Source organism: Octopus bimaculoides, chromosome 1, assembly GCF_046866305.1.
Source record: "Octopus bimaculoides isolate indiv1 chromosome 1, ASM4686630v1, whole genome shotgun sequence".
NCBI classification, from domain to species: Eukaryota; Metazoa; Mollusca; class Cephalopoda; order Octopoda; family Octopodidae; genus Octopus; species Octopus bimaculoides.
In genome coordinates, this window is record NC_142928.1 from 33,848,488 (window position 1) to 33,874,875 (window position 26,388).

The 26,388-nt window shown below is 38.7% G+C and overlaps 2 protein-coding genes across 8 annotated transcripts in view; one reads left to right on the forward strand and one right to left on the reverse strand.

Moving 5' to 3' along the window:
* LOC106878029 (solute carrier family 66 member 2) overlaps positions 1–26,388 on the reverse strand; it is a 288,127-nt gene that overhangs the window by 57,938 nt on the left and 203,801 nt on the right. For 2 of the 3 annotated variants that reach the window (XR_008263579.2, XM_052965960.2), the window contains one exon: positions 11,948–12,209. The exons of the other annotated variant lie outside the window; for it this stretch is intronic. Coding sequence is in view for 1 of the 2 variants with exons in the window: in XM_052965960.2 (XP_052821920.1) it covers positions 12,125–12,209 (85 nt within the window). In the remaining variant the exon portion in view is untranslated. Of the gene's footprint in view, positions 1–11,947; positions 12,210–26,388 lie in introns of those variants that run through there. 3 annotated transcript variants of the gene reach the window in all.
* LOC106878028 (nose resistant to fluoxetine protein 6) overlaps positions 1–26,388 on the forward strand; it is a 79,877-nt gene that overhangs the window by 28,307 nt on the left and 25,182 nt on the right. For all 5 annotated transcript variants that reach the window (XM_089350019.1, XM_089350017.1, XM_052965956.2 and 2 more), the window contains 8 exons: positions 1,065–1,155; positions 9,043–9,139; positions 13,059–13,270; positions 17,453–17,620; positions 20,943–21,036; positions 21,738–21,830; positions 22,341–22,512; positions 23,706–23,785. In XM_089350019.1, coding sequence (XP_089206145.1) covers positions 1,065–1,155; positions 9,043–9,139; positions 13,059–13,270; positions 17,453–17,620; positions 20,943–21,036; positions 21,738–21,830; positions 22,341–22,512; positions 23,706–23,785 — 1,007 coding nt within the window. The remainder of the gene's footprint in view (positions 1–1,064; positions 1,156–9,042; positions 9,140–13,058; positions 13,271–17,452; positions 17,621–20,942; positions 21,037–21,737; positions 21,831–22,340; positions 22,513–23,705; positions 23,786–26,388) is intronic.

Genomic DNA, 26,388 nt, shown 5'->3' on the forward strand with positions numbered 1-26,388 from the left:
CCAAATTGCTAAGTTACAGGAACATAAACACATCAATGCCTGTTGTCAAGCATTGGTTAAAGACAAACAAAGACACAAACACACACACACACACACATGTATATATATATATATTTTTTTTTTCGTATATTCTCCTATATATATATATATATATATATATATATATAGGTTCAAAAAACGAAAAAGACAAAAACAACAACAACAAAAAACAACAACGTGAGGATGTGATACAGATTGTGTTACTAGACGCTCGGGAAAGGAAAGAATATATATATATATATATCATCATCATCATCATCATCATCGTTTAACGTCCGCCTTCCATGCTAGCATGGGTTGGACGATTTGACTGAGGACTGGTGAAACCGGATGGCAACACCAGGCTCCAATCTAAATTTGGCAGAGTTTCTACAGCTGGATGCCCTTCCTAACGCCAACCACTCAGAGAGTGTAGTTATATATATATATATATACGAAGGGATTTTTTTCAGCTTCCCTCTATCAAGTCCACTTACAAGGTTTTAGTTAGAAAAGTTAATATTGAATGATGATGAATATAACAATGATAATGACACATATATGATGCACTAAGATAAGTATACATATACATGTATATACAATCATATACATACATATGTAAGCATATAGACATATATACCAACTAGTTACCATATTCATATTGATTTCAAATTTTGGCACAAGGCCAACAATTTCAGGCAAGGGAGTAAGTCAATTACATTGACCCTAGTATTCAACTGGTACTTATTTTATCGACCTCAAAAGGATGATGGGCAAAGTTGACCCTGGAGGAATTTGAACTCAGAATGTAAAGTAAAAAAAAAAAAAAATGTTGCTAAGCAATTTTCTCAATACAGTAAGAATTCTGCCAGCTAGCCACCTTGGTTACCAGATTTATATTAATCACATTTATACCACATTGTTATTTTTTTTATGGTTATACTACAACTCAGTGACTGGAACCAGTAAAAGAGTAAGAGAGGAGTAAAAGACAAGAGATATGTCTTTGCTAATTCTATTTTCCTTCTTTCTTTTTGAATTTTCAGTTGGTTGGCGGATCAATAGGCGGTCTCCATATGGGTGCATGCTTTCCAGACAGTTGTCAGACAAAAGACATCCAAAATCTTATTCAATACGGTAAGTCTGTTCTTTTATTGCTTCTCTTTTATTTGTTTCAGAGAACTGAGGCCATGCTGGGGCACCAACTTGCAGGGTTTAGTCAAACAAATTGACCTGCTGGTCTCTTTTGCCAAACTGCTAAGTTATAGGGATGTAAACAAACCAATATCAGTTGTCAAGTAGGAGGGGAAGGTTAACACACACACATGTATAAGATTAACAACCACATAGTTTGCTTCTTCCAAATCCACTCACAAGGCATTGGTTGACCAAGATCTACAGTGGAAGACACTTGTCCAATGTGCCATGCAGTGGGACTGAACTCAAAACAATGTGTGCAAAGCAGCTGAATACTAGGGATTTTTTTCAGCTTCCCTCTATCAAGTCCACTTGATAATGACACATATATGTGTCATTATCAAATGTCATTTGTTTTTGTGTGTGTCACCAATAATTGGTCAATCATAGTGTTTTAATGTAATTTTTAATTATTGTATTTCTTAATTAATATTATGAAATTAATAAAATAATTCAACTGTTTGAAACTCGCTCCTACATGTAGATAAGCTTGCACAATTGTTGACAGTAGGCCCAAGCATGGTTGTGTGGGTAAGAAGCCTGCTTCCCACCCATGTGGACTAGGGTTCCGGTTCAGTCCCATTGTGCAACACCTTAGGCTGAGAGTAGAGGGTAGAAGCTGCAAGGCTGTGAGCTGGCAGAAACATTAGCATGCCGGGCGAAATGTTTAGCGGTATTTCGTCTGCCGTTACGTTCAGAGTTCAAATTCCGCCGAGGTCTGTCCTTGTTTGTCCCCTTTATGTTTAGCCCCTTGTGAGCAATAAAGAAATAAGAAGCTGCAGGAATGTTCAGGAGAATGAGAGCTGGTTAGGGATGGAGACAGAGTGAGGGATGAATATAATGAAGTAAAGGTGTTGAGGGTAATAAGTAAGGGAGATAAGGTAGAGTAGGTGACAGCCATGGAAATTGGGTAAATAATAACGATAATTGTAATAACAACACAAACAAGCACTCAGAGAGTGCAAACCTTCGCCAAGGCTACATCAACATCCTCTCAATGATTAACTGGAGATGATTTTTAAAACGAAAATAACTGAAATAAAATCGACTACCCTCACAAACAAGAATACTAAAAATGAACTTGATTGCTCTCAAACAGAAAAATAATCCATATACCTTGTCCAGTACCTGATCGATCCCAATGGAAGTCATGGAATGTGCAACTGGGTGTGCAGGCCGTGTTTGTAATGCTGTGTGTGTGTCGTCTGGGTAAGGAAAATATTTGCATGATTTGAGTGCTCATATGTCAATAAGTCTTCGGGAGTCACCATGTAAAAGTTTTGGAAACACTGGTTGAAATGCAACAGGAACTTTGGTAGAGAAACGTAATTGAACATAAAAATTATAATTGTAATGAAACGCATACTGTATCATGGTCTTAAATTCCAGTCTTCCTTTAGTAATCCTGTTGCTTTAGATCGATGTATAGAATTATGTATATATGTAAGTATACTGTAATGTGTTAAAATGTATGTACAATCTCCTAATATAATAATGAGCAGTGTGTTTTTATATATTTGTGTGTATACATATATGTATATATATATGTATATATATATTTATATATATTTGTATATATATATATATTTGTATATATATATATATATATATATTTGTGTAGACTTTGTAGCGACAGCCATGACTTTGAGACTCAGTCTCAACTCATGGCTCACCACTTTAGCCTGCGTGGATATCCACCCACCACCATCCACACCGCCCTTGCCAGAGCACGTTCTGTGGACCGTGCATCTGCTCTCTCCCCCCGAACCCGCCCTGCCATTTCCCGCCTCCCTTTTCCCCTGCTGCCGCACTTGCCCTTACCTCTCCAACACCACCCTCCTCACCAGCACCCATCACCGACCCTATCGCATCACCGACTCCTTCACCTGCACGTCTACCAACATCATATATTGCCTCTCCTGCTCTCTCTGCCAATCCCTGTACATCGGACAAACGGGGCGCCGCCTGGCCGACCGATTCGCGGAACACCTCCGAGATATCAACGTCGGCAATGACACCCCGGTGTCACGCCACTCCTTGCGGCAACACCTGTCGGTGTTTGGACTGTCCATGCACAGGGGCCATCCGGACTCCCGTTTGCGCCGTGAACAGGGATTAATCTTCTATCTTCGCTCCTTTGCGCCACATGGGCTCAACTCCCCTCCACTCTTCATCTAACCCCCTCCTCCTGTCTCTCTCCCCCACCCTCCCTCCTCCCACCCATCTCTCCCCTCCCCCACCTCCTGCTCCGACTCCTACTTCTTTGTATGTCTCTTCACCTCTCTTCATACTTCTCTCCACCCCTACTCTTTCTCTCCTCTCTCTTACTCTCTCTCACTCTCTTCTCTCGTACTCCCCCCTCTCTCACTCTTACTCTCTACACTCTTACTCTCCTACTCTCTACACTCTTACTCTCTTACTCTCTCACCCTTACTCTCTCACTCTCTTCCCCTCTCTCTCACTCTCTTTCTCTTCCTTTCTTTCTCCCCCCCATACCCCTCTTCCCTCTCTCTCACTCTCTTTCTCTTCCTCTCTTTCTCTTCCTCTCTTTCTCCCCCCATACCCACCTTCCCCTCTTTCTCCACCCATACCCACCTTCCCCCTCTCTCCATCCCCCTTCCCTCTCTTATACCCACCCTCTCTCCTCTTTTCCTCTCCCCTCCCATACCCATCTTCCCCCTCTCTTACATCCACCTTCCCCTTCTCCCTCCTCGTCAACACCCCCTCATAAGCTCATCCCACCACACCCCAACACACTCCTACTCTACCTTCCCACTCCACCCCATCCAATTCCTTACACCCACCACCCACCCCTACCCACAGACCCCTACCTCTACCCCACACTCCACCCATGCCTTCCCCACCTCCCAACACCCTCACATCACACCACACCAATACCCTAGCATCACACCAAGCACACACTACAACTGACCAACTACTTTCTCCCTTTCTCCCTTCCCCCATTTTCACACTACATACGTCAAGATCACCAGCAGTCTACCTCCCACACACAGCCCCTCGTTCCCGATCACCGTTTGTTATCTCCCCCTTTCTTAGCTCTCCTGAAATAAGAATTTCTAACTTCCGGTCAGCCATTGTTATGATCGGCCATTATTATGATTGACCGTTGACTGAACACTATTCAATTTTTTTTCTCCGTGTTTTTCTCCTTGTCTCCGTATTCTTTCTGTTGAAGAGCGTAGCTCGAAACGTCAAAGACTTTCCGTATTCCCGAGCGTCATACTAATATATACTTTTGTTATTTACACCACCTGTCCTCGTCTGTTGTTATTTTTTGTATATTCTCCCATATATATATATATATATATATATATATAAATAAAATAGAGCCCGAGTGAGAAGTGAAGGTGGAGGAGATAAATGGCACAGTGACCATTGTATGAATGAGAAAGGAAGGGGGGATAGATGAATAATGAAGGAAGGAGTGAAAAAGCCGATAAATGGCATTTGAAGTGTGAGTAGATTTGTGTGTAAAAGAGAGTTTGAGTGTGTCTATGTGTGTATAATGGAAATGGGATGATAATGTTCAATGCTGAAAATGTGTGTGCATGTACAAGAGTACTATGTGAAAACTTTACCTGCACATGTAAAGTAAAAAAACAGGAAAAATGATCCAGAATCCTTGTCCGATACCAAATCAATCCCAAAATGTAATCAGTTTGTGCCAGTCATGAGGCCAAATATCCCTGAAAGTTTCATCCAAATCCATACAGTGGTTCTTGAGATATCTTGTCCAGAGAAAAACAAACAAACAAACACAACTGAAAACAATACCTCCACCTGAAGACAGGCAATAATAGTGAGAATAAAAATAGGAATAGAATAACAAACATGGAAAATAATGTGTAAAATGGTTGTAGTACTGACTATAATTTTTGAAACAATGGTAAAAAAACAATAACAACAAAATAATAATAATAATCCTTTCTACTAATGGCACAAGGCCTGAAATTTGTGAGTAGGGGACTAGTCTATTACATCAACCCTAGTGTTTCACTAGTACTTAATTTATCAACCCCTGTAACAATGAAAAGTAAAATTGACCCTGGTGGCATTTGAACTCAGAACATAAAGATGGAAGAAATGCTGTTAAGCATTTTTTCTAGTGCAGTAATGGTTCTGCCTGCTTGTTGCCTTTTTCTGGAGGCTATGAGGAAACAAAGTCTGCGGGGGAGTTTGTACTGGAATCAATTTGATCAACTAAACCTTTCAAAGAGGTGCCCAAGCATGGTTGCAGTCCAATTGCCCTGATGCAGTACTAGGCAGTGGTTCTCATGGCTTCTCATCTTAACTGATTGGAAGTGTTATCATGGACATTGTTTTTGTCTTGGTATAAAAGATGAGCTACAGCAAATATTCTACTCAATACCACAGATCTGCTTGTCAGTTGTTTGACCTTAACCAATTGATCACGCCCCTTAGTGGCTGACAATATGTGCATCTCTAATCACAAGTAGAAGTAATGGAGGAGTATCATAGCTATGTGTTGAGAGGAATTCTTTGGGGTTTGGATAATTTACTGCTGAAAACATCTTTAAACAACTCTTATTCAGGGACCTCTTGAGCAGGATGGACTACTCGACCTGAAGAAAACTCTAACTGGGTCTCACCTGCAAGGTCATGTACTATTTATCTTGATAGGAGATCACCATGTTGCACACATATTGTTGTGATGCCTGTACCTGGTGTACCCTTATCAGATGTGTAATCATGATGGGTATACTGGGCTTTGTATATTTTACCCCAATGTCACTTTGATGGCATGCATTGCTCTCTCACTCAATAATAATGATGATGATGATGGACTCTCTCAAGACGACATATGAGACTTCAGATTTTGCTGAACGATCTGCACAAATAATTTGTTTATAGTGATCAAATGTTTGTGCTGTACATTAGCTAGCTCACTCTCTCAATCAAATCAAGTTATTCAATTACATTGGTCAAACATACTCAACAAGCTACTTTATTTCATTGACCCGGAAAGGATGAATGGCAAAGATGACCTTGGTGGAATTTGAACTCAGAACATTATGGACTGAAAGAAATACTTAGAAGCATTTTATTCAACACTCTATCGATTCTGCCAAGTGAACTGGAGACATAATGAATGGTAGGGATAAAAAAACAAATAAAGGCAATTAAAAGATATGGAATTTGGAGAGAGTTTAGAAAAGTATGTCGCTAGGTCAGCTATTGACTATGGTCTGCAGGGTAAGCAAGAATAGAAGAGAGATGAGGAAGGATTTTCAAAGAAGATATATGAAACTGAATGTAAATTAAGAATGGGGTACAATAAAATTTTGGGAAGGCAAAGTATTAGTTAAGGATAGGCCTTTCATTAAAGGCTAGCCAATTGATTACTCATAATAATAATGATGATAGAAATATATACATAGTGGTATTGATAACAAACTACCACTGTTGCACTTTACCTTCACCACTCCAGCTAGACAACAATAGTTATACAAATAAAGATACTGATCAAATTGATAATGTTTACATTACAGAAGTACAAGGCCAAAGTAAATAGCAGCATCAACTGCAGTACTTGACTTCAAATAGTAGTAATGGAAATGGCAGTAATCATAAGAATAACAATACAACTGATAATAGTAAAAATATAAGTATTAAGTTAGAAAACATTGACTGATTAAATATGATAATAATAGTAATGATAATGGGTTTATTGTATACAATGTCAGGGTGCTCTCCAACTTGTCAGAACGAAAGGTAAAAAGCAGCAATTAAGTGAAGTAAATATAGTAATACATGTATGTAATACATATGTATGTACGTACGTATGTTTGTACATATGTATGTTTGTACGTACGTATGTATGTATGAATGTATGTATGTATGTATGTATGCATGTGTTGCATGTATGTATGTATGTATGTGTTAACTACATCCCAAAGATGGAGCCTTGTATCTTTGCTGGAAACCAACTCCGTCCTCAGTGGAAGATTTATAATAATTAACATAATAGAAGAGACACGTATATATATACACATAATTTCTCTGGTAAATTTCTTCAGTCATGCTTTACATCATATGGAATAAAAGAGAGATAGAGAAAGAGTTAACATATGAGGTGCAGCAGGAGGAGGAGGAGGAAGAGCAAATGGTAGCAATTAAATGAGAAGCTACACAAATGAGAAATTTGTGTTATCTAATTTTATTTTCAGATAATAATTATTTTCTTTTGAAAATTGATATTCATTTTATCATTTTGTATAGGCATCAAGAAATTTGATAAACTTTATATTATAGTTATTATTGAATGCCATATTTCCTGATATTATTCATGATGGCAAGGATAGACTTCCAAAGTTACCTGTCATATGACAGGTAATGTTCTAGCATTATTATGTATGTAATTATCATGCATGTGTGAAGGCGCATGCTCAGTAGTTAGAGTCGCAGGCTCACAATCATGAGGTAGTGAGTTTGATTCCTGGCCTGGGCTGTATGTTGTCTTATATTGAGCAAGACACTTTATTTCACGTTACTCCAGTTCATTTAGCTGTAGAAATGAGTTGCAACATTACTGGTGCCGAGCTGTCTCGGTGTTTGCCTTTCTCCTGGATAACATCGGTGGTGTGGAGAGAGGAGGCTGGTATGCATGGGTGACTGCTGGTCTTCCATAAACAACCTTGCCCAGACTTCTATCGTGGAGGGGAACTTTCTAGGTGCAATTCCATGGTCATTCATGACCGAAGAGGATCATTACCCTGTTATCATGTGGTTGGCATTAGGAAGGGCATCCAGCTGTAGAAACTCTGCCAGATCAGATTGGAGCCTGGTGCAGCCATCTGGTTCACCAGTCCTCAGTCAAATCGCCCAACCCATGCTAACATGGAAAGCGAATGTTAAACAATGATGATGATGATGTATGTAAGTATATATATGTGTGTGTGTGTGTGTGTGTGTGTGTTGTCATCATCATCATCATCATTTAACGTTTATTGTTCTATGCTGGTATGAGTTGGACAGTTTGACAGGAGCTGGAAAGTCAGAAGATTATGCCAATCTCTACTGTCTGCTTTGGTGTAGTTTTATGATTGGATGCCCTTCCTAATGCCAACCACTTTACAGAGTGAACTGGGTGCTTTTTTACATGGTACCAGCAACAGTAAGGTCATTAGATAACTTGCAAGGCAAAAAACCCTTAACTGATAGGTGGGGAGTAGTATTAAGGAAGGTGGCTTTGTGCCAGACAAAAGAAATATAAGTAGAGGGGACAGAAATAGATGTCTTGTAGTAGATACATGGCTACCTCAGTCAGAGAGAGAGAAGAGAGAAATGAGGGAGGTGTAATACACATGCATGCATACACATACACATGCACACGTGTATGCATACATAATACATCTAAGTATATGCACACACAGACATAATATATTTATAAACCCAGATTTCTGCTATTCTGAGCTTCATCAATAGCAAGTCATTGGCACCATATTCTAAGTGAAACGTCAGTATCTAGCTGATTTAGTAAAACTGATGTTGAGTTTAGCCATCAGGCTGAATGAAAATTCGTTATTAGTGACTAACAGTATCAGTTCAAATTAGCAATCTGCATATCATAATTAAAGCATATATATTGCTGAAAGCCTTCTAAACTGCACTTTACATCTTGAGAAAGCATCTCTTACAGACTATACTACACAAACATGATGATGGTGATGAGATAGATATGCAGAAAAAGACAGAGAAAGAGAGAGGGGGGGGGGGGAGGGAGATAAAAATATTTTTCCCTTTGGTTGTAGACCTTTACTTATCAAAACATTCTTACAATTGCAGATCTCCATCTTCTTCCAAAATCAATTTCTCAAAATATCAGCTCAGTGGTAGAGTGTGAAGAAGATAGAGGATATGATGCAAAAGCTATCATCTCATTGTAAGTATTACTAAATATTGAATTTTATGTCTGAAACTTTATTGGTTCTAACATTTGAATTTCAGACAATTGTTACCTGAATTTGGTCGTTGTGGTTGTTTCAATTGTTGTTATCGTTTATCTTCATTTATTTGCTTCAGTCATTGAACTGTAGCCATGCTGGAGCATAGCCTTGATGACTCTAGTTGAAAAAATTAACCCTACAATTTATTTTTAAGTCTAGTACATATTCTATCAATTTCTTTGACCAAACTGCTAAGTTACAGGGATGTAAACAAAAAGTATACATACATATTTATACAAACACACACACACACACACACACACACACACACACACACACACACACACACACACACACACACACACACACACACACACACACACACACATACATGATGGATTCTTTCAGTTTCCATCTACCAAATCTACTCATGAAGCTTTTCTCAGCCCAAAATTATGATAGAAGACACTTAATGAGCTTAAACCCCAAAACTATGCTGTTGGGAAGCAAACTTCTTACCACACAGCCATGTCTGTGCCTTTGTTGAAGAGGAGTACTCCAAGACTTTTGAGATTGATATAATTGGTGCTTTCTCTGAATTCCTGCATTAAAAAACATGGATAGGGATGTGCTAATGAGGGAACCTCTAGGTAGTCACTTGACTTGCTAGACTCAATCACTAAATCTACCTCAAGCCACATGCTGCTATCTTTTTTAAAAAGTCGGATGTATTGCAAAATGTAGTCCTAGAAACACTGAACCTGACATACAAACAGAAAATCTCAAGAATCAAGAATTCTCTAATGTTGTCATAAAGGAGACAGACAGGTTTATTGTCTGAAGGTAAGAGGACAGTCACAAGAATTCTCTTATGCTGTCATAAAGGAGACAGACATGCTTATTGTCCGAAGATAAAAGGACAGTCATGAACACATGTTTTTACCTCAACAGGCAAGATTATACAGAATGAAATTAGACAGAAATTAACTAAGAGAAATAACTCAGAGTATCCAGTGACATGCATTTGCTCAACATAGACAAATACATCATCATCATCATCATCATTGTTTAACGTCCGCTTTCCATGCTAGCATGGGTTGGACGATTTGACTGAGGACTGGTGAATCAGATGGCTACACCAGGCTCCAATCTGATCTGGCAGAGTTTCTACAGCTGGATGCCCTTCCTAATGCCAACCACTCCGAGAGTGTAGTGGGTGCTTTTATGTGCCACCGGCACGAAGGCCAGTCAGGCGGTACTGGCAACGGCCACGCTCAAAATGGTGTATTTTACATGTCACCTGCACAAGAGCCAGTCCAGTGGCACTGGCAACGATCTCGCTCGAAAGTCCATTACACATGCCACAGGCACAAGTGCCAGAAAGGCGACGCTGGGCACAGGTGCCATCACGATTTCGCTTTCGCTTGCCCCAACAGGTCTTCGCAAGGTATATCAAATACCATACAACATGAATTGTTGATTTATCAAAATAATCTTTGCCTCTAGAAGATGTGTCACAATTAACGAAATACTAACGGAAACTAGATCCATATGATAATTGGAGGTGTGTTTTGATGTATGTGTGTTTTATCATTCTTGTTTGTGTCATTTGTTTTTTTTTCTCAGCTGTTTTACATTTTCCCTGCCATCCATCTCTGAAAATATGACATGATTTTCCCCTATCCCACCCACACTTAATCTTCATTTTCCTTAATTCAATAAATTTCAAGTTTTCCTGTTCTTGCACAATTTTTCTCCTACACATCAGACATCACAAAGAATTAATCTTCAAGAATTCATCTAATTCTATTCAAGCAGGATGGTAGTAATTTTCCTGCCTGATAAACTAAGCATGCTTATCAAACATTGAAATTAAGAATGGTTTTTCATATATTCCTTCAATAATAGATTACAGCTATAATTTGAAGAAAAACATTAATTAAAAACAAATAGTTAGATAAATGGAAAAAAAAAAATAATCAATAATATATTTTTTCTGTTAAAGATACTAAAAAACTAAAAATTAATAAAAATATCGTATTAAAAATTAATTTATATCCTGCCAAGTGTTTCACAAAGGAAATTAGGTTAAATATATTAGTTAAAATAGCACACCAAATGTTGAAACAAATGGAAAATAATATTATTTCAAGTAAAACATATATAAAAAAAAAAGACCAGTTTAAAGTACATATTGCATTTGTTTCTAAACATTATCATTCGTTTATGAAAGCCAAATGTAACAGATCACATTATGAGAAAAGATGAAAAAAGGAGGAAAAAAATTGACTGGCCAAATGTAAAGATTCAGTGAGGAGGAGGAGGAGGGGAAGATGATAATGGTGATAGGAGGAGGAGGATATTTTAGCCTGTTGAAGTAGGAGTTACTCATGATGCAATTTGTAGTTTTGTGAATCATCACCACCATGATCATCATCATCACCACCATGATCATCATCATCACCACCACTAACTTGCCACCATGATCATCATTTTTAGATCTGTTTTTAGTGGTGGGGGGTTCCAGTGTTGGCATGGGTTGGGTGAGATCTTTTAAGTTAGTATTCTATGACTTGATGTCCTTCTTTACACCAACCCTTACATGATTGCAAGTAAAGTACTTCCTTCCACTCGTCTTTTGCATATCAAACTGCTGCACTCCAGGACATGTTATTTATGTGGGTCAGAAACAAACATCACTGTAGCCCAAGAAGACATGTAGAAACAAAAATACACACACACACACACACACACACACACACACATACGCATATAAAGGGGTTGGACAAAATAATGGAAACACCTTAAAATTTCAAACAAATTTATTTTAATATGGTGTAGGACCGCCTTTGGCAATAATTACAGCTTGAATTCTACGAGGTATGGATTCATACAAAGTTTGAATTGTTTCCAAAGGAATTTTTTGTCCATTCTTCAGCTAAAACAGTCGCCATTTCTTGTAGTGATGATGGTGGAGGATATCAACTCCTTACTTGTTTTCCTTTATATTCTTCTTGATGCCTTCTGATACTTTCTCCAAGGACCCAGCAGTACCTTTTCAATTTTCTGCAATCAAGCAACCTTATATTTAAGTGGATTGTACATGTATGTTTATTATTATTATTATTATTATTTCATATACACAGTAGATTAGACTGTCAGAAAAAAACATCAGACTACAAGTAAACGTAAATGCCAACAACCTTCCTAAGTATCCTAGCTGTCCCTAATAATACTGTTTTTTGCCTGGAGCTGCACTAAACTAGGTCTAATGCCTATTTCTTCTATCCATCTGTTCAAATCTTTAGGGATAGTTCCTAATGCACCTATAACTACAGGGATACATTTTATCGACACTTTCCATAGCCTCTGTAACTTAATGGCTAGGTTCCAGTACTTTGCTATTTTTCTCTATACTCATTATCATTATTATTATTATTATTATTATTATCGCCTGACTGGCCTTCGTGCCAGTGACACATAAAAGCACCTACTACACTCTCTGAGTGGTTGGCGTTAGGAAGGGCATCCAGGTGTAGAAACTCTGCCAAATCAGATTGGAGCCTGGTGTAGCCTTCGGGTTCCACCAGTCCTCAGTCAAATCGTCCAACCCATGCTAGCATGGAAAGCGGACGTTAAATGATGATGATGACTGTCATTATTCTTGTTATTAAGGCGGTGAACTGGCAGAATCATTAGCATGCCAGGCAAAATGTTTAGCAGCCTTTCATCTTTCTTCATAATCTGGGCTCATATTCTGCCAAGGTCAACTTTGCCTTTTATCGATAAATTAAGTACCAGTGAAACACTGGGATGGATGTAATCGACTTGCCCCCCCCCCCAAAAAAAAATTTTCAAGCCTTGTGCTTATAATAGAAAGGATTATTACTATAATTATTTTCTTCTTTATTATAGGATTATCATCTCAATTTTCCTACTCCACATATTCCTGGGGACATTATATGATGTCCTTTTACAATCGGGGAAGTCATCTTCAAACGCTGCTGCTCAGAATGGAACCAATAATTCTCTCCCAACTAGCACACAAGACATTTCATTGAAAGAAAAAGAGGCTCAAACTAACTGCAATGGTACCAAAACTTCATCAAAAAGTGATGATGAATTAGGTAAAAACATTATCTTATTTTCTTATCCTTTTTTAGTTGTTTCAATCATTGGACTGTGGCCATCTTGAAGTACTGCCTTAAAGGGTTTTCATCAAGCAAATTGATTCTGGTACTTCTTTTCTTTAAGCCTGCTACTTATTCTATTGGTCATTTATGCTGAACTGCTAAGTTTCAGAGACATACGCAAGCCAACACCTGTTGTCAGGCAGAAGGAAGTGGAGGTTCCGACAGAAATACACACGCACACACACATGAAAGGCTTCCACACAGTTTCTTATTTCTTTATTGCCCACAAGAGGCTAAACAGAGGGGTCAAACAAGGACAGACAAAGGGATTAAGTCGATTACATCGACCCAGTGCATAGCTGGTACTTATTTAATCAACTCCAAAAGGATGAAAGGCCAAGTCAACCTCGGCGGAATTTGAACTCAGAACGTAGCGGCAGACGAAATACCACTAAGCATTTTACCTGGCTAGGAAGGGCATCCAGCTGTAGAAACTCTGCCAAGTCAGACTGGAGCCTGGTGTTGCCATCCGGTTTCACCAGTCCTCAGTCAAATCGTCCAACCCATGCTAGCATGGAAAGCGGACGTTAAACGATGATGATGATGATGATGATGCTAATGATTCTGCCAGCTTGCCGCTTCCACACAGTTTCTGTCAATCAAATTCCTTTTGCCAAATTCACTAACAGGGCATTTTTGTCAGCCCAAGACTATAGCAGAAGACACTAACCCAAAATACCATACCATGGTACAACCTGAAATCATTTGGTTGCAAAGTGAGCTTCTTAACCTCTCAACCATGCTTGTGCCTTTGCATTCATTTCATTCATGTATTTGCATTGTTCTTTTTACCAATTTCTAACTGTAGAGAGAACCTGTGGAAGAGGTAGACCCAGGAAGACATGGGACAAGCTGGTGAAGCATAGAGGCAATGACTAGATACCTTATGCAATATGCTGTGCTTGAGAAGACCATCAAGCAAAGTGAAACTGTAGTTGAAGCCAATGCTGGTCTCTTGTAACTGGCACCTGTGCTGGTGACATGTAAAAAACACCTTTTGAGTATTGGATCTCATGGAGGCAACTGACACCTGTACTAGTGGCACATAAAAACCACCTGTTGAGCATTGGGCCTCATGGAGGCAACATGGTTGATGCCAGTGTTATGTAATTGGCACCCATGCCGGTGGGACATAAAAAGCAGATTTCGAGTGTTGAGCCTCACAGAGGCAATGACAAATGACTGAGGCCTTTGGCAATATGCCATGCTTGAGAAAACCCATTAAGCCAAGTGAAATCACAGTCATGACAGATACTAGTGTCATGCAACTAGAACCTGTGCTGGTGGCACATAAAATCACTCATTACACTATTGGAATGGTTGGCGTGAGGAAGGGCATCCAACCATAGAAACCATGCCAAGTCTGACTGGAGTCTGGTGCAACCCCTCAGCTTACCAGCCCTGATCAAACCATGAAACCCATGCCAACATGAAGAATGAACGTTAAATGATGATGATGACATATCAGGACCATTACCCCCATAGGACAATTCCCCACCAACGACAACTACCCCCTTGGACAATTACCCCCCTTGTTTAATTATCCCCTCTGCAATATGTAAAGAAGTTTTAAATCGTCATCTTTTGTCCTCAGAGGTAATTGTCCTTGGAAGGTAATTGTCCATGGGAGGAGGGGGTAAATGTCCTAGACTCAATGATGATGATGGCATGTCTTTTCTTAATAATTGCATTATTGTTATAGTTTTCCTGTACATCAATCACAGATTCCTTGTTTTTTTTGTTTGTTTGTTGTTGTTATTACATTGGTTTAATTTGTTTTTGTTTTCTTATATTTAGTTCTTTTTAATCATGGCAAGACCTATCTTTTATGTTTTACTTGTTGCAGTCTTTAGACTGTGGCCATGCCGGGGCACTATTTTGAAAGAATTTTGGTCGAGCAAATTCACCCCAGTACTTATTTTTGCGCTAAGCCGGGTACTAATTTTATTGATCTCTTTTGCCGAACTACTGAATTGCAGGGACATAAACTCACCAACACCAGTTGTCAAGCAGTAATCAGGGACAAACATACACACTGAGACATACATACACGCACACACAATAGGGGTCTTTTTTCAGTTCCCATCTACTAAATCCACTCATAAGGCTTTGGTCAGCTCGAGGCTATAGTAGAAGATACTTGTCCAGAGTATCCTGCAGTGGGACTGAACCCAGCAAGCTTCTTACCGCCTAGCCATGCCTGAACCTGATATTTGGATATTATATCAGAAATTTGATGACATTGGTTTCAAACAGACACAAGGCTTCAAATTTGAAGCAGTATAGTCAATATATTTATAAATGAATAACATTCCTTGCATTATGGTGATGCTTGTTGAAATAAAAGTAAACACACATATACAGACTTCTTTCAGTTTCCATCTATTACATTCACTCATGAGACTTTAGTCAGCCCAGGGCTATAATAGGAGACACTTGCCCGAAGTATCATGCAGTGGGACTGAACTCAAGACTACATAATTCAAAAGCAAGTTTTTGCAACTATGCTTGCACCTCCCTCCCCATCTCCCTCTCCCTCCTCTCCCTCCTCTCCCTCTCCCTCCTCTCCCTCCTCTCCCTCTCCCTCCTCTCCCTCTCCCTCCTCTCCCTCTCCCTGTTATCTATATCTTTATTTCCTTTGAACTTTACCATTCTCTCAAAGTTTCTAAATTTTTATGTCAACAATTTATATATATATATATATATAATATATATATATATATATATATATATATATATACACACACACATATTTATATACAGGGGTTGGACAAAATAATGAGAAACACCTTAAAATTTCAAACAAATTTATTTTAATATGGGGTAGAACCATCTTTGGCAGTAATTATAGCTTGACTTTTATGAGGTATGGACTCGTACAAAGTTTGAATTGTTTCCAAAGGAATTTTTGTTCAATTTTCAGCTAAAACAGTCTCCAGTTCTTGTAGTGATGATGGTGGAGGACATCGACTCCTTACTTGTTTTTCTAAAATGCACCATAAGTGTTCAATAATATTGAGATCTGGGGACTGTGATGGCAAGATAAGATGTTCAACTTCACTAGAATGGTTCCCATGCCATTCAGTAACAACTTTAGCTGTGTGAATTGGTGCATTATCATCCTGAAAGATTACATTTCCCTCCGGAAACAGTTCCGCAATCATAGGATGAATTTGATCACATGAAATGCTTAAATTGTCTTGACTATTAATTCTGCCATAAAGGGAAACCATTGGGCCAGCAGGATTCCAAGATATAGCCCCCGCAGATCATCACAGATCCTCCATGTGTGGCTTGATAGTAAGTTATTGTTGAGAGATTTTGTTTGGTTCGAAGAGAGAGTTCAGCCAAATGTGGAAATAACTTTGTACATAGATGAGTCCAATTTAGTTGTACCTGATTCAAGTCATGAGATTCTCTTTGTAGAAAGTTGGCTTTTGCTATATTTCAGGTTTCACAAAAGAATATTTACAGATGAATTAGTTGGTTGCCTAGAGTAACTCCAACCAAAATTAGATGTCATTTGATCTTTGTTCAGAAATTTTAAACTGTGTGTTTTGGAAGGGCAAGAATTGATAGACTATGTTGCTATAAGTGTTTATTGGCTTTACTAGTTGGTTTTCAGCATGGTTACTTGTATTTCTATTATATTCTTTTAGACTGATGCTCACACATAACTACAGGGCATTATCTTCTATCTTTTACTTCCTTCAGTCAATAGACTGTGGAGGCGCAATGGCCCAGTGGTTAGGGCAGTGGACTCGCGGTCAGAGGATCGCGGTTTCGATTCCCAGTACTTATTTCTCTTTTTTAAGCTTAGTACTTATTCTATTAGCATGTTTACCAAACCGCTAAGTTACAAGGGAAGTAAGCACAACAACACCAGTTGTCAAGTGGTGGGAGAGAGGGATAGACAAACACCTACATACATACATACATACATACATACACTTACCCAAGGCACTATGCAGTGGGAATGAACCCAAAACAATGTGGTTGGGAAGCAAGCTTCTTACCACCCAGCCACACCTGTACCTACAACATTATACATATTCACTAAATCACGCTCTCCTTATCTAATTCTCTTCACTAACAAATATATTTTTTGTTTTGCAGATGTTGTATCAAGATTTCTCCTTACATTCTCTGTTTATAAGAATGCTAAAAAGTTGCTAAATACAAATCAGCCAGATGGTACATTGACCTGTATACATGGCATTCGATTCCTCAGCATGACCTGGGTCATATTAGGTCATACCTATATCTTTGGTTTGCCAGTGTGGAGTAAGTTTTCAATTCATTTAAGACATAAACAAATTCTATTGAAATCTCAAGACCTTGAGTTGACCGGAAATATTCTAAAACAATATACAATTCAGTACAAGTTAACATGTAATATATTTGATATTTCTGTTTTGTATTTGGCTTCCAAGATACTTGATGTGAGCTTGTATATTTGATTTATTGACTAAATGGTTAATCAAACAACTTCTAAGTTAATCGATTAAACTAACTGACTAATGATAAAGAAGTGAAACAGAATCAAAGCAAGTGTTTATCATTGACATAATGACCCACCTAGGCAACAACAAAACCATGTAGTTGTGTGTATCATAAAATTGTTACTTCCCTTCCTGTCACATAATTATATCTTTGTTTTCTTCAAAGAAATAATAACAGATTTATAAAATAATTTGGCTAAAAACACATATGCCACAGAGACAAGAAATATGCTTATTAAGGAGAACTCACTAAGGATTTCAGAAATATAAAGTTATATAAGTATACTTAAATCAACTTAAAATCAATATTTCTAATCAGTCACAAAATGAAATGTTTATTGGTTTTGCATTCAATGATTGGGAGAGGTGAAAGATGAGTGACATGCAAATAATGTACAAGACCTTCTCTGTTCTGAGTATTTGAGGGTACGTACAATAAACAGTTTTCATAGTATTGAATTCTTAGTTATTACTACTTATTATTGGCTTCAGAATATTTATTTTCACCAAAGTAATAAAGTTTGACTAAATTAGCAACACTTTTGATATAGTTTACAAAATTTATTAAAGAATGCATGCCTTAACATCTATAAGAAATTAATAAACTGCAAGGTTGATATAGGGAATTTTAAAAATTTGTCCAGATTCCTTTTCCAGGAAAACTTCCTGTTCTAGTTTAGGCACAAAGCCAGCAATATTGAGAAGAGTGGTTTAACCAATTGCATCAACCCCAGTTCTTGACTAGTATTTAAGAAGATAAAACAAATACTGCCCTTATCAGTATTTTAACTCAGAACATAAAGGGATGTAATTAAATGTCACAGGTTATTTTTGACTAAATAGTCTAACAATTTTGCCCATCTATCACCCTTCCTGTTCTATAAAAAAGTAAACTTCTTCATCATCATCATCATCATCGTTTAACGTCCGCTTTCCATGCTAGCATGGGTTGGACGATTTGACTGAGGACTGGTGAAACCGGATGGCAACACCAGGCTCCAGTCTGATTTGGCAGAGTTTCTACAGCTGGATGCCCTTCCTAACGCCAACCACTCAGAGAGTGTAGTGGGTGCTTTTACGTGTCACCCGCACGAAAACGGCCACGCTCGAAATGGTGTCTTTTATGTGCCACCCGCACAAGCCAGTCCAGGGGCACTGGCAACGATCTCGCTCGAAAATCCTACAGGAGCCAGTCAGGCGGTACTGGCAACGGCCACGCTCAAAATGGTGCATCTCATGTGCCACCCGCACAAGAACCAGTCCAGGGGCACTGGCAACGATCTTACTTGGCTTGCCGGGTCTTCTCACGCACAGCCCATTTCCAAAGGTCTCGGTCCGTAGTCATCGCCTCGGTGAGGCCCAATGTACGAAGGTCTTGCCTCACCACCTCAGCCCAGGTCTTCCTGGGCCTACCTCTTCCACGGGTTCCCTCAACTGTTAGGGTGTGGCACTTTTTCACGCAGCTATCCTCCTCCATTCTCACCACATGTCCATACCAGCGCAATCGTCTCTCTTGCACGCCACAACTGATGCTTCTAATGTTCAGCTTTTCTCTCAAGATACTTACACTCTGACGGGTATTCACATTGACATTACACATCCAACGGAGCATACTGGCTTCATTCCTTGCGAGCTTACGTATGTCCTCAGCAGTTACAGCCCATGTTTCACTGCCATGTAGCATGGTTGTTCGTACGCATGCGTCATACAGTCTGCCTTTTACTCTGAGTGAGAGTCCCTTTGTCGCCAGCAGGGGTAAGAGCTCTCTAAACTTTGCCCAGGCTATTCTTATTCTAGCAGCTACACTTTCAGCGCACCCACCCCCACTACTAACTTGGTCGCCCAGATAGCGGAAGCTATCGACTACCTCTAGTTTTTCACCCTGGAATGAGATAGAAGTTGTTTCCTGTTTGTTTGCAGTCTTTATTGCACCTGAACATCTGCCACAAACAAAAACTAACTTGCTAGTTAACCTGCCTTTGATGTTGCTGCACCTCTTATGTGTCCATAGCTTGCACCGGGTACATCTTATAGAGTTACTACCTACTCCTTTTCTACATACTGAGCAGGGCCATCTACCTGAAGGGGTTTGTGTTTTATCTACCTTCCTACTTATTAGGATTTTGGTTTTAGCTAGGTTGACTCTAAGGCCCTTCAATTCTAGACCTTGCTTCCACACCTGAAACTTCTCCTCTAGTTCTGATAGTGACTCCGCAATTAGGGCAAGGTCATCAGCATAGAGGAGCTCCCAGGGGCAACCTGTCTTGAACTCCTCTGTGATTGCCTGGAGGACTATGGTAAATAATAGGGGGCTGAGGACGGAACCTTGGTGGACCCCTACCTCTACCCGGAATTCATTGCTGTACTCATTTCCAACCCTCACCTTACTGGCCGCATCTCTGTACATGGCTCGCACAGCTCTCACTAGCCATTCTTCTATCCCAAGTTTCCTCATTGACCACCAGATAAGGGATCGGGGGACCCTGTCAAAGGCTTTCTCCATGTCAACGAAAGCCAGGTACAGAGGTTTATCCTTGGCTAGGTATTTCTCTTGCAACTGTCTCACTAGAAATAAGGCATCAGTAGTGCTTTTACCTGGCACGAACCCAAACTGCATCTCATCTAAATTGATTCGCTCCCTAATTAGTTGGGCTATGACCCTCTCTGTAACTTTCTTATTCTATTAATTTTGGAACTATAGCTGAGATTTTTCTGTAATCATGAACTTATGTAAAAGAATACTTTTCAGGTGAATGAGTAAAATAAGAACTAACACTTTGTTCTCTAAGACAAAAATTCCAACTTTTGAACAGGAAAAACTAAAATAATTTAAATTGAAAAATTCAGCATATTTATGACTATTGCGTTTGTTGTCTTTGAAAGACTAAAAGGGTTTAGAAATGATATATTTCTGTTAATTATAGAGAAACAGAGGAAGTCCTGAAATGACAAAACAGAACTTATTGTCAAAAATATAATGCAAGTAAACCCCAAAACAAAATTTTTGGTAATGTTATGGGTGACAGAGACTTATTTTATATCTATTTTCTTTGAAAAACGTTTTTTTAAATATACAACGTTTTTTCTTTTTGTTCTTATTTTAGAAAACCTAATAATTATTCAGGATTTATCAAAAAATTTTGCATTCCAAGGCATTGCAAATGCTATGGTCTCTGTTGATACATTTTTCTTATTGAGGTAAGTAAAATTGTTAGCAATATCAGTTTTTTTTTTCTTTCTTTTTTAGAAGAAGCGGGAACTATAATAAATATAATGCTACTTAGTATATTATTGGTATTTATTTCCTTCATCCAGAAGTCCATACAAGCACAATCTGCTACCTATACTGACTGCATTACTATTAATCTTTGAAGACTTAGATTTCCTTCCACAGAGTACAAGATAATCTTTTTTAAATATAAAGGAGAGATTTTAGTCTACTGGACTAATTCCAATGTGTCACTGGTTTATGGCTACAAAAAATGTTGAAAGAAAAAATTTGACCTTAATGGTATTTAGATTCAAAACAGTGATCTTTTAAATATTATAAGTAACATTTTGGGAGAGAGAGACAGCCAAAAGGAAACAAGTCTAGTGATAGGAGTCAAACCAAAAAAACGTTTCCCGACTAAGCAAGCTATGACTTTTCACAAGCTAATATATATAGATATCTATTCAACTGGTACTTAACTTATCGACCTTGAAAGGATGAAAGGCAAAGTCGACCTCGGTGGAATTTGAACTCAGAACATAGTCATGGGCGAAATACCACTAAGCATTTCGTCCAACACACTAACGATTCTGCCAGCTCACCACCTTAAAAAGTGTCATGATAATGATATTGTAATAATCATTTATTAATTTATTTATTAATATATCTTTTCATTTAACCTCATCAGTGGACTTTTGGTGTCTTATGGAAACTTTAAAGCTTTGGAGAAAACAGATGGTAAATTTGGCTGGGTGTACTATTACATACATCGATTTTGGCGGTAAGTATTTTAATGACATTGCAAAATATCAATTTAGGATTGAGTTATTTGATACACTTATCTTCTTTAATAATATTTGCTGGGTATACATGTATGTGTGTATGTATACATACACACATGCATGCATGCATACATACATACATACATACATACATACATACATACACACATGCACATATATGCATGCATGAAAAAATACCTTATTGTTGATGTTGATGGTGATATACAAACACACACTGGTTCTTTCTCTATTGGCAAGGAATCTTGAAATAAAACTGAATAATGACATGTATGCATACATACATACATACATACATACATACATACATGCATGCATATATATGTCACAGACAAACTGTCCAACCCATACCAGCATGGAAAGAGGACGTTAAATGATGATGTGTGTATGTTTCCTTTAAATGATTATTCATTATCATATCTGATTATTGTATTTAATTTAGTCTTTCTAAAAATGTTATTGTATTAATTGTTTTTTTTTTTTTACACCAGCTTGACTCCTCCTTACATGCTTGTTATGATGGTGTACATCCCTTTGTTTCGCTATTGGGGTGATGGACCTTATTGGCCAAAGGATGGCTTTGAGATAAATTACTGTAAAGACACATGGTATTTCAACTTGTTATATATAAATAACTTTCTCTCAGATCCACAGAAAGGAATGGTAAGTTGTCTCTTTTTTTTTTAATCTTTGTTATTTTTGTTTATCTTTTACTTTTTTCCGTCATTAAACCAGAGCCATGAATGGGCATTACCTTGTAGAGCTTAGTCAAACAAATTGATATTAGTAATTATTTTTAAGTTTGGTGCTTTTTCTTATGGAGGTGCATGGCTTAGTGGTTAGGATGTTGAACTTATGAAAGTAAGATTGTGGCTTTGATTCCTGCACCAGGCAGTTTGTTGTCTTCTTGAGCAAAACAGTTCATTTAACATTGCTCCAGTCTGGAAAAAGCAAGTAATCTTGTGATAGTCTGGCATTCTATCCAAGGAGGAATATGTGTGCTAGGGAACCCAGCCCTATGTTCCTTATGAAGTATTGTGAACTAACCAACTTCTTCTATTGGATTCCTCATTTAAACCACTAAGTTACAGGGATGGTCATCAAGCTATACTCTTTTACTCTTTTATGCATTTCAGTTATTTGACTGTGGCCATGCTGGAACACTGCTTTTAGTCAAAGAAATTGATCCTAGGACTTATTCTTTGTAAGCCTAGTACTTATTCTATTGGTCTCTTTTGCTGAACTGCTAAGTTTTGGGGACATAAACACACTAACATCGATTGTCAAGCAATGGTGAGCGTACAAACACTGACACAAAGACATACACACATTGGAGCTAAACACAATGACCCCCAGTTGAGAACCACAGGTCTGGCCTCTCAACACCTAATACAAAGCTCCCTCTATCAATACTTCACCCCATCTCTTCACTCCCAGACAAGGGGGTCTTGTCTTGTGAGTTACTTGGTGATGTCACTCATGCCGGTGCCATGAGAAAAGCACCCTGTACACTTTGTAAAGTGGTTAGCAATAGAAAGGGCATCCAGCAGCAGAAAACCATTCCAAAGCAAACATTGGAGCTAAACACCATCCTCTGGTCCAGTCAAACCACCCAACCTGTGCCAGCCGTCAAACAACACAATCCAGTCAAACCATCCAACCCATGCCAGGATGGCAAGGAACACGAACGTTTGATGATGATGATGATAATGATGATATATTATTTACTATCTATAAACAATCATAAACTATCTGAATTTATAAGTGTATGTATGTCTACTGTCTTCCTGTAACATTCAAAACATATCGTTAGTTTTTGTTATATTTGTAGCTATTTTTCTTTTTTTCCTATTTAGTGTATGTCCTGGACTTGGTATTTATCAAATGACATGCAGTTCTACATCATCAGCCCTATATTCATTTTAGCCCTTTATCAGTAAGTAAACGATTTCCCTTCCATATACAGTTTTCTTCTTAAATGCAAGGTCTTAATATCAGTCAACATAAACAGATTAACACTTACAAATGAGTTAAACCCCGTGTTATTATGGATACAATCGAATCACCAAGTAGTGGATCTTTAGTTTCACATTTACTATAATACTATTCTATCAATAACACTTAATTTTCTTTCACGTCTTTCTTTAACAGTTATGTTAGGCTGCATTTGTTGACATTCTGTTGGAGAAGGAGTGCAACAAGGGAACTTTTCTGCTAGAAATAGCAGCCAAATCTATATCTTTTGAATCAGCCTGCTGAATTATGAAATGAAAGATACATTATATAATGTTATCCTACATACACTATGCCTGAATAATAATTGGGTTGGCCATAACTAAGATTTTTATATCTTCACAGCAGCTCACCAATAATTTGTCGGCAACTACTATAGGATGTTACTATGGAAAATGACTCCCAGAGGCCATCAGCATATAAACCAACTGTCAAATTAGTTCCATCATAATTAATGCATTGAGGAAAAAAAAAACTCTAATTAATTAATAAATACTTATGTGCTAAAGAGAAAAAAAAGCATCAGCTCAACGACGAACATTATTTTATTCCGAGTGTTTGATGCATTAGATGTGTGCATTATTGTATGTCAATATTTCATCTTTTACTTGTTTCAGTCATTAGACTGTGGCCATGCTGGAGCACTGCCTTGAAGAGCTTTAGTCAAATAAACCAATTTTAGTGCTTATTTCTTTTAAGCCTGGTACTTATTCTATTGATATCTTTTGCCAAACTGTTAAGTTACAAGGACATAAACACTCCAACACCAGATGTCAAGTGATGATTGTGACAAATGTAGACACAACACAACACACACACACACACACACACACACACACACACACACACACACACACACATTTAAATATATGACAGGCTTCTTTCAGTTTCCATTTATCAAATCCTCTCATAACACTTTGGTTGGCCCAAGGCTATAGTAGAACACACTTTCCCAGGTCCATGCGGTTGGGAAGCCAGATTCTTACCATGCTAATTTGATGTGTACAGTGAAATCTAAGTTTGTTTTTGAAGTGTTGAAAGGTATTGTAGAACAAGTAGAAAGATAAATTTTTCTGCTCTAAAAAGGATTTTTATCCTTTATATATACTGTTCAGTATTTACGTGTTGAAAAAAATTTATCTTTCTACTTTTATATATATATATATATATATCATCATCATCATCATCATCATCATCGTTTAACGTCCGCTTTCCATGCTAGCATGGGTTGGACGATTTGACTGAGGACTGGTGAAACCGGATGGCAACACCAGGCTCCAGTCTGATTTGGCAGAGTTTCTACAGCTGGATGCCCTTCCTAACGCCAACCACTCAGAGAGTGTAGTGGGTGCTTTTACGTGTCACCCGCACGAAAACGGCCACGCTCGAAATGGTGTCTTTTATGTGCCACCCGCACAAGCCAGTCCAGGGGCACTGGCAACGATCTCGCTCGAAAATCCTACAGGAGCCAGTCAGGCGGTACTGGCAACGGCCACGCTCAAAATGGTGCATCTCATGTGCCACCCGCACAAGAACCAGTCCAGGGGCACTGGCAACGATCTTACTTGGCTTGCCGGGTCTTCTCACGCACAGCCCATTTCCAAAGGTCTCGGTCCGTAGTCATCGCCTCGGTGAGGCCCAATGTACGAAGGTCTTGCCTCACCACCTCAGCCCAGGTCTTCCTGGGCCTACCTCTTCCACGGGTTCCCTCAACTGTTAGGGTGTGGCACTTTTTCACGCAGCTATCCTCCTCCATTCTCACCACATGTCCATACCAGCGCAATCGTCTCTCTTGCACGCCACAACTGATGCTTCTAATGTTCAGCTTTTCTCTCAAGATACTTACACTCTGACGGGTATTCACATTGACATTACACATCCAACGGAGCATACTGGCTTCATTCCTTGCGAGCTTACGTATGTCCTCAGCAGTTACAGCCCATGTTTCACTGCCATGTAGCATGGTTGTTCGTACGCATGCGTCATACAGTCTGCCTTTTACTCTGAGTGAGAGTCCCTTTGTCGCCAGCAGGGGTAAGAGCTCTCTAAACTTTGCCCAGGCTATTCTTATTCTAGCAGCTACACTTTCAGCGCACCCACCCCCACTACTAACTTGGTCGCCCAGATAGCGGAAGCTATCGACTACCTCTAGTTTTTCACCCTGGAATGAGATAGAAGTTGTTTCCTGTTTGTTTGCAGTCTTTATTGCACCTGAACATCTGCCACAAACAAAAACTAACTTCCTAGTTAACCTGCCTTTGATGTTGCTGCACCTCTTATGTGTCCATAGCTTGCACCGGGTACATCTTATAGAGTTACTACCTACTCCTTTTCTACATACTGAGCAGGGCCATCTACCTGAAGGGGTTTGTGTTTTATCTACCTTCCTACTTATTAGGATTTTGGTTTTAGCTAGGTTGACTCTAAGGCCCTTCAATTCTAGACCTTGCTTCCACACCTGAAACTTCTCCTCTAGTTCTGATAGTGACTCCGCAATTAGGGCAAGGTCATCAGCATAGAGGAGCT